Source organism: Macaca thibetana, chromosome 1, assembly GCF_024542745.1.
Source record: "Macaca thibetana thibetana isolate TM-01 chromosome 1, ASM2454274v1, whole genome shotgun sequence".
Lineage (NCBI taxonomy): Eukaryota > Metazoa > Chordata > Mammalia > Primates > Cercopithecidae > Macaca > Macaca thibetana.
Genome location: NC_065578.1, coordinates 160,883,939 through 160,898,015, shown reverse-complemented (window position 1 = coordinate 160,898,015; position 14,077 = coordinate 160,883,939). Strand labels below are relative to the sequence as shown.

Genomic DNA, 14,077 nt, shown 5'->3' with positions numbered 1-14,077 from the left:
CTGCCTCCTCGGGACTGTTCACAACACTCAATTTTCTGCGCTGCTGTTGCATGCAGGCCCCATGTGGGTCCATGTCCTCAGTAAGATAGGAGATGGTGGGGAGGAGGAAAACCACCAGTCTAAAGCAGTTTAAGAGAACTGATAGTTCTAATAAAGTTCCAGCAGATGACAATTTAGGGGAGACCCTATCTCAGGTTCTAATAAGCAAAACCCAGCAGCCAAGGGTTTCTCCAGAAGCACCCAAGCTGTTGTCTATTAACCAAAGGCCATTCCCATGTTGCTTGGCTGTGGGGTTTTTGCAAGATGAAGCGCGAAAGCTAAGGTTGCCCAGCTCTGTCTGGGTGAGGGTGTGCTAAGCAAACTCAAGCAAACGGCTGGTTGGACCCTGCTAAGCATGGCTCAGCCTCCACGAGGGCCTGCGTAGCTGACTTGAGGAATACTGCAGGGAAGCATGACATTGCTACCAAAGAAGGAGTCCCGGAGGGGAGGCAAAATGGAGAATTGAGAGTCTTGATGTTGAGATGCTCTGACTCCACCCCTCAGAGCTCATTGTCTCTGTTTCCAGATCTCTGAATGGTGCCACGGACATCCAGGAGTTTCCAGATCTCAAAGGCACCACCAGCCTGGAGATTCTGTGAGTGGCTTCTCTCCCTCCACTTTATCTATTGCCCCAGCTTCATTCCCAAGGGCTCTTCCACTCCCTGCCCCTAGAAGGCTGTCTAGGTTCCTTGCTTCCCTTTTATCCAGCCTGTCTCTACTGTTGGCTCCATCCCCTTCTTCCTGATGTAGCACTGCCCACAGGCAAGGTCAGGAGGTGGCAGATGGGATGGCAGCAAGGAGACTGGTCTTTCTCTCTTTATCATGCTTGGGGTTTTCAGGTATGAATTCAGAGCCCCTAACCTCAAGCCACAGATACATTGAGGGTTGAAGTGATGAAGAGGAGGGTTGTGAAAACCCATCTTCTTTGCCTTTCTGAAGCTTGATCCAACAAAGACGTTCTTGTATTTTCTATTCTTATATCCTGTGGCGTAGAGGGCAGGAGTGTCGAAGCACAGTAGGCCCTCGATACATTTAAATGAATGAAATGAAACTATCGAGCAAACACCCAGAGTAAGTGTCAGGAAGTCGACTGCCCGGCCCCACACCGCAAAGCTCATTCATGGCACCGCTGGGACTGGGGATGTCCTCTGTGCTTCCATTGTCTCCCCGCTAGATTCACTGGCACGTGGAAAATTTTCCATGAGGAAGTAGTCAGTCCCCAAAGATGACCTTGGCCTTGAGTCCTTCCTGGGACACCCTACCCAAAGCCAGGCCTGCTCTCCAGTCTGCCCCACAGTCGTCTCCAGCCCAGCACCTGGTTCTTCCCTTCTTTCCCATCTCTACTCCCTCCTCTGAGGCACAGGGACCAAACTCTGTGCCTGGTTCCCATGGTCCCACTATGGTGTTTTTTTGTCTACACTTGCCCATGGACATCCCCCTGTCTCTAAGGTCCCTTCACCAGAGAAGATTTGTGTCCCTGTCCTACAGGCCCAGTGCTGCTTGAGACCATTATAAGACATGGAGGGGGGATGGGATGGAGATGGCTGGAGCAGGGCTGGACGTGCAAGCACAGTCTGCCAAGCAGAGCCCTGGGTTGTGGCCCTCTCGCTCCACTCCCCTCCCCCAGCTCCTCTAGGCCCAAGGGAGCTTGGTGCTCAGATGCCAGTGTCTGCTCATTTCTGTCCCCACAGCTCCTCCCCCTGCCCTGTCTCTCCCTCCATTTCTCTCTTTTGTTAGCTCCGTCATCCCACGACAGTATCAGGTCCAGAGCTGGAGCCGGGTGGCTGGGAATGGCAGGGCCCCGGGCCTGGTGCCAGCTCTGTCTCTGTTCTCCCTGCAGGACCCTGACCCGCGCAGGCATCCGGCTGCTCCCATCGGGGATGTGCCAACAGCTGCCCAGGCTCCGAGTCCTGTGAGTGCTCACAAGCATTCTACAGTCTTGGCATTGTGCCCCTGCCCCCATGTCCCACAGAAGGCCTCTCCTGCTTCTGTCCCACTTGGTCACTTCCCTTCCTGGAGAGTGGGGCAGCATAGGCTCCTGCTGAGAGCCTATCCCAGAAGGACTGGGTTTGAAGTGCAGCTCTGCCACTTACTAGCTGTATTGATTTGCACTCACTCTTTAATGTCTCTGAGCTTCAATATCCTCATCTATAAAATGTAAGTCAATTTGTAAGGGTTGAAAAAAACATGTAAAGCACCTAGTGCATAATACCAATAAATGACATAATTACTCTAATTTACACAAGAAAATTAATCCCCTCTTGGGATCTTGGGCCTGTGGAGGTACTTAAGTGGCCTCTGAAGTCAAGGGGAGTTTTCCTCTTTCCTTGGACTCCAACTTGAGTCTGAGGCTCCTTATCAGGGACCATAGCCCCACAGCTCAAGATGAGTGGACCAACATACAGTGTATGGAAACAGCCCTAGACTGGGGGTCCAGAGACACAGGCTCCAGATTCATCCTTGCCACTGAGTGGTGTATGTCCTTTAGCAGGTCCTGTCCCCTCTGTGGGCCTCAGGTTTCTCATCTGCTGAGTGAAAGGGTTGGGCCAGATGATCCCTAAGGGCCTCCAGCTCTGATCTTTCCTGCCAGCTCCATAAATGGTGACTGCAGGTGCTTGGGTTGGCATTGCTCAGTGAGGTCCAATGTGTTCTCTGCTGCCTGGCTCAGTGCCCTTCTTCCCGACTCTTTGCCTCTTTCCTCTTCACCATCCCCCTCTCACTTCCTGTTCATCTTCCTCCAGGACCCTACCAGGTTTCCTCAGGCCATCACGGGATAAGGTAGCCCCATCTAGGCCCAGTGAGGAGTGGGACTTAGTAGGAGGAAATGCAGAGAAAACAAATTGAGGAGACTGGTGCCCTGGTGTGAGATGCCTCAACAGCCATGTCCCTGTGGGGTCCCCACAGCCTTTGGCTGCTTGACAGGAAAGCACAGCCCTGGCCAGAGCCCCCTGCCCCACCACAGCCCTCACATAGCCACTACTTCACCCCGGCCCTGGCCTTTCTCTTTTCCCCAGGGAACTGTCTCACAATCAAATTGAGGAGCTGCCCAGCCTGCACAGGTGTCAGAAATTGGAGGAAATGTGAGTCTGGGGTGGGGAAGAGGCAAAGGCATGCCAGCCAGACCCTGAGAAAGTCCTGCAGGGAGGCATGTTGCAGGGCATCAGTAAGGGCCAATGCAAACTCTGACACTGCTTCCTTCTCTTTTCTGAGTTTGTTGAACCCGGGGTTTAGGGCTGAGAGCTTGGCAGAGGCCTGCACTATGGCCCTAGGACTCACAATAGAAGACAGACCCAGGAGCTGGTACCTAAAAGAAGTCTCAAGGCCGCTCCTTATGAATCAGTAGCAACACAGAAATGCAGTAGTGATTACGACCAGTGGAGGGACAGGATCACATCAGGGACCAGTGGGCTGGACCCAAGAAGGCTTTAAGTAATTGCAAGCACCCTGCATTTTGGAGGATGCTGTCTCTTTTTCCATACCCCCGTAAACACACACATGCATATGTGTGTATGTTTGCATGTTATACACAGACATACACAATCATATGTGGAAGAACAAGCCTGGGATTCAAAGGTCACAAATAAAATATCATTTGAAAAATTCTCTAAGCTCTGTTAACCCAGCTCCTGTTTTCTCAAGTCAGCATGGCCTCTTGAGCCTCCCTGTGTCTGTCCCCTACTTCTAGGCAGGACCATAGCTTTTGGGGCTGGGGCAGGGTAGAGGTATGAGGGTCTCCTGTTTGTCTAGGTGCCAAGGGAAGGAGAGCCTTCTGCATGACTGAGGTCCAGGGTCCATCTCCCGTTCAGACAACCAGTCTACTGAGCTCTGCTTCCCAGCTTGGGCCAGTCACTTGGGTTGGGCGGTGCTCTGCTTCTGGGCTAGGGTCTGGAGGACCCATGGTGATGGGAGGTGTGGGGGCCAGTTTGGCTGGGCTGGGAGCCAGGCCCAGTGGGAACACTGGAAGCTGACTCCCTTTTGGGCCATGGGGATGGTTTTGTGGCTTTGTCTCCTGACCCACTTACCCAAGGCAACCGGATCCCCTTGTGCTCCCTTTAATTCTGGTGACTTCCTCGGGCTGGGCCCTTTCTTCCTGTGCCAGGAGAAGTGGGGGGCTCTACTTTCTTCCTCCCAGTGCTCGGGGGGCATGGAGCGGAGCCAGGGTCTGAGCCTGCCGACTCATCCAGCCTCTCTTGCTGCTCTAGCGGCCTCCAACACAATCGCATCTGGGAAATTGGAGCTGACACCTTCAGACAGCTGAGCTCACTGCAAGCCCTGTGAGTACCCACATCCAGGGGTGGGCCATGGAGGAGCCACCATGTCCCTCTGCCAGGCATGCTCATTGTCATAGCACATGTGTACAATTTAAGCAAACGTGACATGCACATCGCCTCCCAGCTCTGTAGCCCCCATCCCCAGCACACACACACACTTCTCTAGCTGGTACCCAGGAGGTCTTGAGGCTCTGGAACCAAGCTGTCACGTCCCTGTTCCTGGGGCCACAGCCAGCTCAGGAGCTGGGCAGCAGCAGGTACCTTCCCCAAAAGGCTAAGGTTACTGTTACTGGGGGCAGGTCAGATGGGAGTATGTGAGGGAGAGCCTGTGATGGGAACAGTGAGTCCTCTATATGTTACTATCCCCTCCTGTCACACCCTCTCTACCTGCAGGGATCTTAGCTGGAATGCCATCCGGTCCATCCACCCCGAGGCCTTCTCCACCTTGCGCTCCCTGGTCAAGCTGTAAGTGCCTGCGGCATTCTCCTCCAGGATGCTGGGGGCCAGTCGGGACTATGGGCTGGCCAATGGGGGCAGAAGGGCCACCCCAGAGCAGGAACATGTATATCCCAAGGAGATGGGCCTCAGCCTAATCAATCATTCTGACAATCCGTTTGACAGAGTGTAGGGCCTGATAAACAGAGAGCCTGCCCCTTGCAAGCTCTGGAATATCATCTGCTAATGTTCTGCAGTGTTTTGGCAGCTTCAGCCCTCCTCATCTCCCCTGCCTGGGTCCCACCCCCATCCTCTCTATCCACTGATAAAGAGGATGTATTGGTCCTGGAATCCCTTCACACATAGGAGGGTAGAAGTAGATGTGGGAGCCAGGGTCTCAGAGAGCTCAGGGGTTCCCTGCTTGAGCATTGCTGTAGAGGACTGCCATTCTGTGAAGCAGCAGGGGACCTCAGGTCCTTCGAATTACATGGGATATAAACAGAAAGTGAGCAGTGTTGGCTATATGGTCATTATGTCAGGGCTGGAAGGGGCCTCTGCTGCAGCTGCCATGTACTGTGGGGCAGGTTATTCACTGTGCAAGGGCTCCTGCCCAAGAGGGAGCTGACATCCTTGCCAAGCTGTGAGTCCTAAAAGCACATCTACCTAGACTGGGCCTTTTTCTGGTTAACACAAAGACTCCTTTGGGCTAGCTCTGGCCCTGGCCTCAGAGACCATCTAGCCCCACCCGCTTCACTTCACAGGTGAGGCCTTCAAGGCCCAGCAGGAGAAGTTTGCTCAAAGCCAAGGGCCAGGACTCCCAGTGGGCACACAAGTTCCTCCTCAGGCTGGGGCCGTGGCTTTGCAAAACTCTCACCTCCATCTTCCCTCTCCTGTTTGCTCTAGTCCTGCCAGATAGGTAGGGTGGATATTTTTATCCCTTTGAAAGATGAGGACACTGAAGCTCAGGCAGATTTGCAGCTCCCCTTAGTTACACAGAAGTTGGTGACAGCGCCAGGTTTCCTGCCTTCCAGTCCAGGGCTGTTTCCACGACGCACAGTCTGTGGTCTTCATGTTTGGTTTGGAACCCTGGGCTTCCTCTAACGTGTCTCCAGTAGAAGAACATGCATGTCCTCACTTCTGGCTACAAAGCAAGCCCTACAAGATGGAATGGATGACCCAATCCCTGCTTGTAGCCAGATGACCAGCTCTGTCTAGTCCCAGACTCAGGCCTCTTATATCATCAGAAATGTCAGAGGAAAGGCAGGGGGATGGGGATAAACAACAACAGGAAGGTTCCCCAAGGGGGTGGGCAGGGCTTCCTGGATGGCACTTAGACCTGGGCACAGGAACTAAGTGGTTGAGGGAGCTCTGTTACCTACAAATTGGGATAGCTTGGCATTAAGTCAGAACAGTCCCTGGTACATAGTTGGCACCATTATGTATTGAATGAATGAGTGAATAAAAGAATGAACAACCTGCAGATGGTGCCTCTAGCAACTCTTGGCTGCCCTCTTCCCTTGGCATTCAGTGCTCTCTTCTAAGCTTCTCTCCTGTCCTTTGCTCCTCTCTTCTTGCTTCCATCCCAGGCACACTGGCCACATCCTCAGCACAACCCTGCCCCCTCAGCAATCCCACTGACTGCCAATAACCCTGACCATCCACTGTCCTAGGGACCTGACAGACAACCAGCTGACCACACTGCCCCTGGCTGGACTTGGGGGCTTGATGCATCTGAAGCTCAAAGGGAACATGGCTCTCTCCCAGGCCTTCTCCAAGGACAGTTTCCCAAAACTGAGGTGAGAGACTGGCTTTCCCCAACACCTGGGTAGGCCAGCTGCAGGCCCTGGAGGGACAGGGAGAAAGCCAGACGGTTCCACCCTGAGAAGAGCCTAGAGGCTTAGATTTGACCAAGATTTAGTGGAAGGGCTCACCTGACCGCCTACAGACCGAATGGGGCCTGGTTCATGCCTCTCCTTCCTCCTTATCTCCTTGGTGGCATTTTACCCTGTCCCAAGCACCAACGCTAGTGAGCACTGGGACCCGAGAGGATAGAAGTAAGATGATGTGAAGACCCCCTAGCCTTCCTTGTACCTCACCTGGTTCCACATGTCTAGATTGTCTGTCCTCACTTGGGCAGCATCTGAGCCCCTGGAATCAGGGTAGAGCCTAGGACACTGATGGGTGGAAAACAAGCTGCACAGCCAGGCCGTGGTGCTAATGACATCCAGGCCTCCTCCATGCAGCAGCAGTGGTGCAGCCTGTGTGGCCCAAGCCTCATCTGCTGCACACTAATGAGATGCCCTTAGGGCCTCTGCACTCACCCTCAGAGGGCACCAAATCCAGCTCCAATGTGCCCAGAGATGGGGGAGGGTAGGATGCAGGCCTCACTGAGGGCCAGAGTGAAGAATCACCAGGAGAATCCCTATCTCCTTAAATATAAAAGAGGAGGCGCTGCCTGGGAGGAGAAGCAGAGCACTGGCAGTGCTGTGTGACCTTGGGGAAGCCTCTCCCCGCTCTGAGCCAGCAGAGAGGACTCCTTAAACAATGGGCAGAACGTTTCTTTCCCCATCTCACTTGCCAAGATGAACAAAGAAAGACAGAAACGCCTCCAGAGCCCTTCAGATCAGGAGTCAGGCTACAAGGCCCTTACGAAGAATGCCTAGGAGGCTGCCAGCACAGTGAACAGGAAACTTGGGAGTTGAAGGACAGGCACTGAGTGCCCAGCCCCTGGGTTGGAGATCTCTTAAATCAGACTTAGGTCTTAGACCCCAAAGATGCTGAGGCAGCCCACCTGCCCGTCTTTCCCCCACCAGGATCCTGGAGGTGCCTTATGCCTACCAGTGCTGTCCCTATGGGATGTGTGCCAGCTTCTTCAAGGCCTCTGGGCAATGGGAGGCTGAAGACCTTCACCTTGATGATGAGGAGTCTTCAAAACGGCCGCTTGGCCTCCTTTCCAGACAAGCAGAGAACCACTGTGAGTGACTGGGGGCCCTGGGCTGGGGAGGGTGGTGGGCTCTGGAGAGGAAGTTAGAAGGGATGCTTAGGGGACCGGAGAGGGAATCTGACAGTGGCTGCGGAGGGAAGCCCCACAGAGGTGGGAGGAGCTGCCCGTGATCTGGGAGGAAACTCTACCTCTGTTTGCACTTTGTCTCTCTAAGACTACACCCAGCGGTGCTTGGGACGAAGTAATGATGGCAACAATGGTTGTGGTAATGTCTCAATATCTGCCTAGCCCTTTGCAGTTCACAAAGTGCCTCTCACGCACCATCTCACTTAACCCTCCCCTTATGGTCCACATGTTTCTTCTCTTTCAACCTCAGGGTGTTCTCAGAGAAGACAGACCCCTTATTTTATCAATCTGAGCCAATATGATTTAATTAAATCAATTGAATTAAACCTACTTCCAGAAAAAACAAATCCCCTCATAATGTGTCCTAGAACCAAAAGGAACAGTGCAGTGTTATTGCTATCCAAGTCCATGCAGCACCTCTAGTCTGCCCCATGAGTCTGAAAGTGAGACTTCCGTGGCCACCAGGTGCAAGAGACCTTCACTGAGAATGGCCTATCGAGTGCAAGCTATCTTGGGCCATCTGTGTTTCTGGAAGAGTTAGGGTAAAAGGCACATGTTGGAGGCAGGCAGCCAAGGGGGTTCTGAGGGATCATTTACTAAGTGGTGTCTTAGATACTAAGGGCAGAGAAAAGGGCTTCCTTCTCCCTCTGCCCATATTACAGAACACAAGCAGAATTAGGAGGGAGAGAGTAGGGGTCCTCTGCTTTGGGGTATTCTTTTTCCATCTCTCACTCTCCACCATATTTCAATGGAGAAAATAAACAAACAAAAATCAAATATAAACATGTAAGAAAAACATCTCATGACAGTGTAGACAGAACTGAGGTCCAAACCCAACTACTACATTCAGCAGTTGGATTGCATTGGACCAGTCATGTAATCATACTGAGCCTCACTTTCCTTATCTTTAAATGAGAAAGATAATTGGCTGGGTGCAGTGGCTCATGCCTGTAATTCCAGCACTTTGGAAGGCCAAGGTGGGTGGATCACTTGAGGTCAGGAGTTCAAGACCAGCCCGGCCAACATGGTAAAACCCCATCTCTACCAAAAATACAAAAATTAGCCAGGCATGGTGGCATGCGCCTGTAGTCCCAGCTACTCAGGAGGCTGGGACAGGAGAATGGCTTGAACCCAGGAGGTGGAGGTCATAGTGAGTTGAGATCGCACCACTGCAAACTCCAGTCTGGGTGACAGAGTGAGACTCTGTCTCAAAAAACTAAATAAATAAATAAGTAAATAAGAAAGATAATGGATAGCTCATAGGCTGTTGGGGAAGACTAAAAGATTCCATAAATGATGAAGTATGCTCACCACTACTACTGAGGACTGGTGCCTTCTGGTGTACATGTATAGGGAGAGTGCAACTGTGGAGTCCAGGGCACAGTGTATGGAGGGCAAATGGTGGGCAGGCAACCTGGGGGTCTCTGAGAGCCTTCTTCCCAATGTATTAACACACCTCCTAGTGAGGGTATGAGGACCCGATGAGGAGCAGCCCAGCAGCCTGGCTGGCTCTGGGCCGGCAGACGGCTGTCCCCGGGGGACATTCCCGGATGTCTGCTGTACACTCCCTCAGGGGGCTGGAAGGGGGAATGGAAACTTTCCTTCCTCAAGGTGAAACTTTCCACCGGGCTTAGGTCTTGGAGAACCACAGGGCGTCAAGATCGTGGGCTGCCTGCCGCCTGTAATGGGAGCCAGGGCAGGGCCCCCCACTTCCTGTGGGAGCTAATGAGCCTCGAGAAGGAAAGCCAGGAGCTGCTGCTCCAGCCAGATTCGATTTCCTCCTCGTTTGAAGAGTGGTTACTTAACACCTTGGCTGTGACTTTCCCAGCCTCAGACAGAGTCCACGGGTTTCACCTCTTGCATTTCATTCATGCATTTTGATTTCAAAGAATTGCTGAGCTCCATTCTGGAGAGCAGGGGCGGGCAGGGAGTGAAAGGTAGAGAGGAGGAAATGCCAGGACTCTGTGGGCACAACTCAGCCTCCTACCCGCCCTGATGGTGTCTGGGCCAGGGGCAGCTTCACAGTCTTCCTGCCTCCTGGGAAAACTCCCAACTGATGGTGTTTACCCTTTAAGTGGGGAGGAAGGATCCACACAGGAAACAGACTTTGTGAACCAAAGTTGGAACAAGTGCAACAAACAGAGTCACCTATCCATTGCTCTGCCTGATGGAGGAAGAGCCCACAGGGTGCTATCTCTTAAACCTGAAGATTGTACAGTTACCTTTTGAAGACAAGCCATTCTTTCCCAAACTTGGGTCCTCAGACACATTTCCCAGTCTGACTTGCGAAACTTGTCTTATTCTTTAAAAAGCTTTTCAATGATGGATTATCACGGCAAAAAAATGTTTTGTCTTTATGGATTATAAAATGTTCTAGATTCTCATTTCAAAATTCTTATAGAATTTGTGGACCTCCAGCATGTCTGCAACGCCCTAGAGTTCACAGGCCCTAGTTTGAGAAACACCACAATAATGAATAAGAAAAAAAAAAAGTGTAGGGCGGGGTGCAGTGGCTCATGCCTGTAATCCCAGCACTTTGGGAGGCCAAGGTGGGCGGATCACGATGTCAGGAGATCAAGACTATCCTGGCTAACACCGTGAAACCCCGTCTCTACTAAAAATACAAAAAATTAGCTGGGTGTGGTGGTGGGCACCTGTAGTCCCAGCTATTTGGGAGGCTGAGGCAGGAGAATGGCGTGAACCCGGGAGGCGGAGCTTGCAGTGAGCCAGGATCACGCCACTGCTCTCCAGCCTGGGCAAGAGAGGGAGACCCCGTCTAAAAAAAAAAAAAAGGAAGCATAAAACCTGGACTTAGAATTGAAAAGAACATTAAAGATGATCTAGTCCAGCCTCTGACTCAGTGTAGAAATGCTTTCTCTCACATTGAAGACTTTCTGTTTAGTATCATCAGTGACAAATTATGTTCAGCTCATGCACCCGTAAATCTCCTGAACCCTCCCCACACCCTGACCCCCCAAAGCAATTGGTTGCTTGCCTGGGAAAGCATAATGGTTAAACATCTGGGCTCTGTAGTCAGACAAACCTGCATCTGAATTCTAGTCTATTGCTGTGAGGCTGCGGGTAAGACACCTAACTTCAATGAGCCTCAGTCTCCTTATCTGTCACCTGCCTCTTGTGACTGCTGTGAGGGTTAATGGGACCATGAAGATGAGGACTGGCTGGGCACAGTACCTGGTACAGAATAAGAACTCAAGAAATGTTAACTCTTATTGTTCAGTAAATCTATTAGCTGAAAATTTTTTTCTAATTGATATATAATAGATGTATGTATTTGGGGGGGCATGTGTGATTATTTAATACATTCATATAATGTATATAAAGATCAAATCAGAGTAATCAGGATGTCCTTTGCCTTAAATGTTTGTCTTTTCTTTATGCTAGAAACATTCAAATTATTCCCTTCTATCTAGGAAATAAATCTGTTAGTTGATGCCACTCATTGTAGCATGACAATTTGTTTCCTTATTAGTCTGCACAAGCTCTTTGAGAGCAGGGCCATATCTTATTCATCCCTGAAATTCTTCTGAATTTGCCCAGTGCCAGAATTGCACTCAGCAGATGTGGACCTACTCTGCACCTGTTGAAGCTGGGGTGTTCCTTTTTTGGACAGCTCTAATTGTGGGAACTTACTCTTGTTAGGAAGAAGTAGAGTGTCTCCATTCGAATCATAATTTGCCTCCTTCTACAGTCCATCCATTGATCCTGGTTCTACCCTCTGGGGCAAAACAGCATGTAGAAGTTGAATTCCTTTACCCCTAACAGTCCTTCAGCCCTTTGAGGACAGCCATCATATCCCCACTCACTCTTACCTCCTCCAAGTTAAACACTGCCCAGTTGCTTTGACTGTTTCTCTCACAAATGGCTTCTGCTCTCTCCCCCCTAGTTCACTCGTTCACATCTGAACACAATCTGGCCACTAATGTTTTTCTTAATGTGTAGTTTTCACAACTGTACACAAAATTACAGTGACAGCCCAGCCAGAGTAGAGAAATGTGTGATCACTAGCATACATTATTAAAAGAGCTTCCACTCCAACTCGAAGCAGCACTTGTGGGTAAGGCCAACTGGAGAGGACACAGAGCCCTGACTAATAGAAAGAGAAGGTCTAGGTGAAATGTTTGCTGTGCAAACATTTCCTATTATCCTATTATCCACATGTGGATAATAGGAAGCTGACCAAATCTTTACCCCCAAGGGTAGAAATGGATGTGCAGGGTTGCTGGAATGACCAGGGCTGAGAAGAGTTAGTAGGAGACAACTGAAAGGAGAGGGCATTTGGAGAAAGGTAGGGCTTGACTGACACCAAGACCCAGGGCCCTGCATCACTTTCTCTCCTTTCAGATGACCTGGACCTAGATGAGCTCCAGCTGGAGATGGAGGACTCAAAGCCACACCCCAGTGTCCAGTGTAGCCCTACTCCAGGTGAGGTGGTGTCTGGGGAATGGGGACGAGGGGGAATGGAGAAAGGGCACCCAAACACCTAGTTGGGGTATTAGTTCAGCCAGGCATGTCTGCAGCCACATTCTTTGCCTGACTCCCAGCCTGCTGCAGGAGGGCCCTCCTTTCATAATTCCTGGGGAAGGAACTGGAGTTCTTTCCCTTGGGTGGCTGCTTGAGGGGAGTAGCATGAATGGAGGCGAAGTCAAGCAATCAGCCAATTAGCATTTGTGCATCCAGGAGAAAACTACTGTCACACAGGAGAGAAGCAGGAAAGAATGCCTTGACCCTATTGCTCAGGGTGGCACATAGGACTGCTTTTGAGTAATCCCTCAGTCTAAGACCCATACCACAGAATCCTAGAGCCAGATGGGACTCCGAAAGGTCACCTTCTCCATCCCTCCCTACTCCATCCCAGGAAGATTACAGTCTCTGTTAAAACTCTGCACAGTGGAAAAACTCCATAGTATTCCTGGGCAACTCCTTACAGCACCATCTAACCCTTACAGTTGGGGAACTCTCCTTTAGCGTCTAACCTAAATTCATCTTGCTATAAAGAAAGCGAAAAAGAAAATTCTCTTTCTCTTTGGTGCAATTCAACTGGAGATGTTTAGAGTGAGGAAGTCACTTCCTTTGCATATAAAATGCTAACGGGCCACAGAAGGTAGCAAGCAGCATGCTACTTAGGCAAGGATGGGAACTCGTCAGAATGGACAGAAAGTAATGAACAGTGTGCTTCTTCCATTTCATTCCACCTCCATTTTCCTGTTTTCCAGCTTTCTCTGGCCCAGGACCCTTGCCTTCTCCCTTTACCCTCTCTAAAGCCTATAGAGTGATTGCCTGACCTTGCCCAGCCCGAGTTCTCAGTGCTTGGTGACAACAGCACGCCCTCTAGTGCCAGCTCGGGGCCAGAACACTAACCCGACCTGGAGGAAGCAGGTGCTGCTTCTGACTTGGAAAAACACACATGCTGCATTCACCATGCCATGGAAATTTCACCTCTGAAAACCAGTAATCCGCAGGGATGACATAAAAAAGGAAGTTCCAAAAGACAAAGTCCAACTTGAGCTTGCTTTTAAAATAATTCATACCAAATGGTCAAATAATTATGGTACATTTCATGGTACATGAAATATGTTTTGAATAATATAAAGATATCTTCTGGGGAAAAATTTGGGAAAGTCTGCTTGATAAAAATGTAGCTTAAAGAGAACGAGAAATGCATATACAGTTGTCTTAGTCCACTTTGTGTTGCTATAACAGAACACCTAAGGCTAGGTAATTTATAAAGGAAAGAGGTTGGTTTGACTCACAATTCTGGTGGCTGGGAGGCTCAAGATTGGGCAGCTGCATGTGATGAGGGCCTCAGGCTGCTTCAACTTGTGGTGGAAAGCAGAAGGGGAGTGCAAATAGATCACAGGGTGAAAGAAAAGCCAGACTCCCTTTAACAACCCACTCTTAGGGAACTAATCCATTCCCTGGATTGATTGAGAACTCACTCACCCCCACAGAAGGACATTAATCTGTTCCTGAGGGATCCCATGATCCAGATACCTCCCACTAGGCCCTACCTCCAACATTGCCACATTGGGGATTCCACTTCAGCATGAGTTTTGGTGGAGACAAACCGTACCCAAATGATAGCAGCAGTAAAATCTTAATTTAGTTTAAAAACCTATATGTATGTATGTATTTTTTAAAGACTGGACAGAAACATACCAAGATAATGAGTTATCTCTGAGAGGTGAAGTATCATGTCATTTTAATTTTTTCATGTTATATTTTCAAATTTTCTACAATTATC

General features: G+C 50.3%; 1 protein-coding gene across 3 annotated transcripts in view; it reads left to right on the top strand.

Annotated features, from left to right (window-relative positions):
• The window catches only part of LGR6 (leucine rich repeat containing G protein-coupled receptor 6), a 122,894-nt gene that overhangs the window by 105,765 nt on the left and 3,052 nt on the right, over window positions 1–14,077 (top strand). For all 3 annotated transcript variants that reach the window (XM_050763016.1, XM_050763020.1, XM_050763017.1), the window contains 8 exons: window positions 566–634; window positions 1,880–1,951; window positions 3,054–3,119; window positions 4,242–4,313; window positions 4,704–4,775; window positions 6,416–6,541; window positions 7,559–7,719; window positions 12,178–12,258. In XM_050763016.1, the coding sequence (XP_050618973.1) occupies window positions 566–634; window positions 1,880–1,951; window positions 3,054–3,119; window positions 4,242–4,313; window positions 4,704–4,775; window positions 6,416–6,541; window positions 7,559–7,719; window positions 12,178–12,258 (719 nt within the window). The remainder of the gene's footprint in view (window positions 1–565; window positions 635–1,879; window positions 1,952–3,053; window positions 3,120–4,241; window positions 4,314–4,703; window positions 4,776–6,415; window positions 6,542–7,558; window positions 7,720–12,177; window positions 12,259–14,077) is intronic.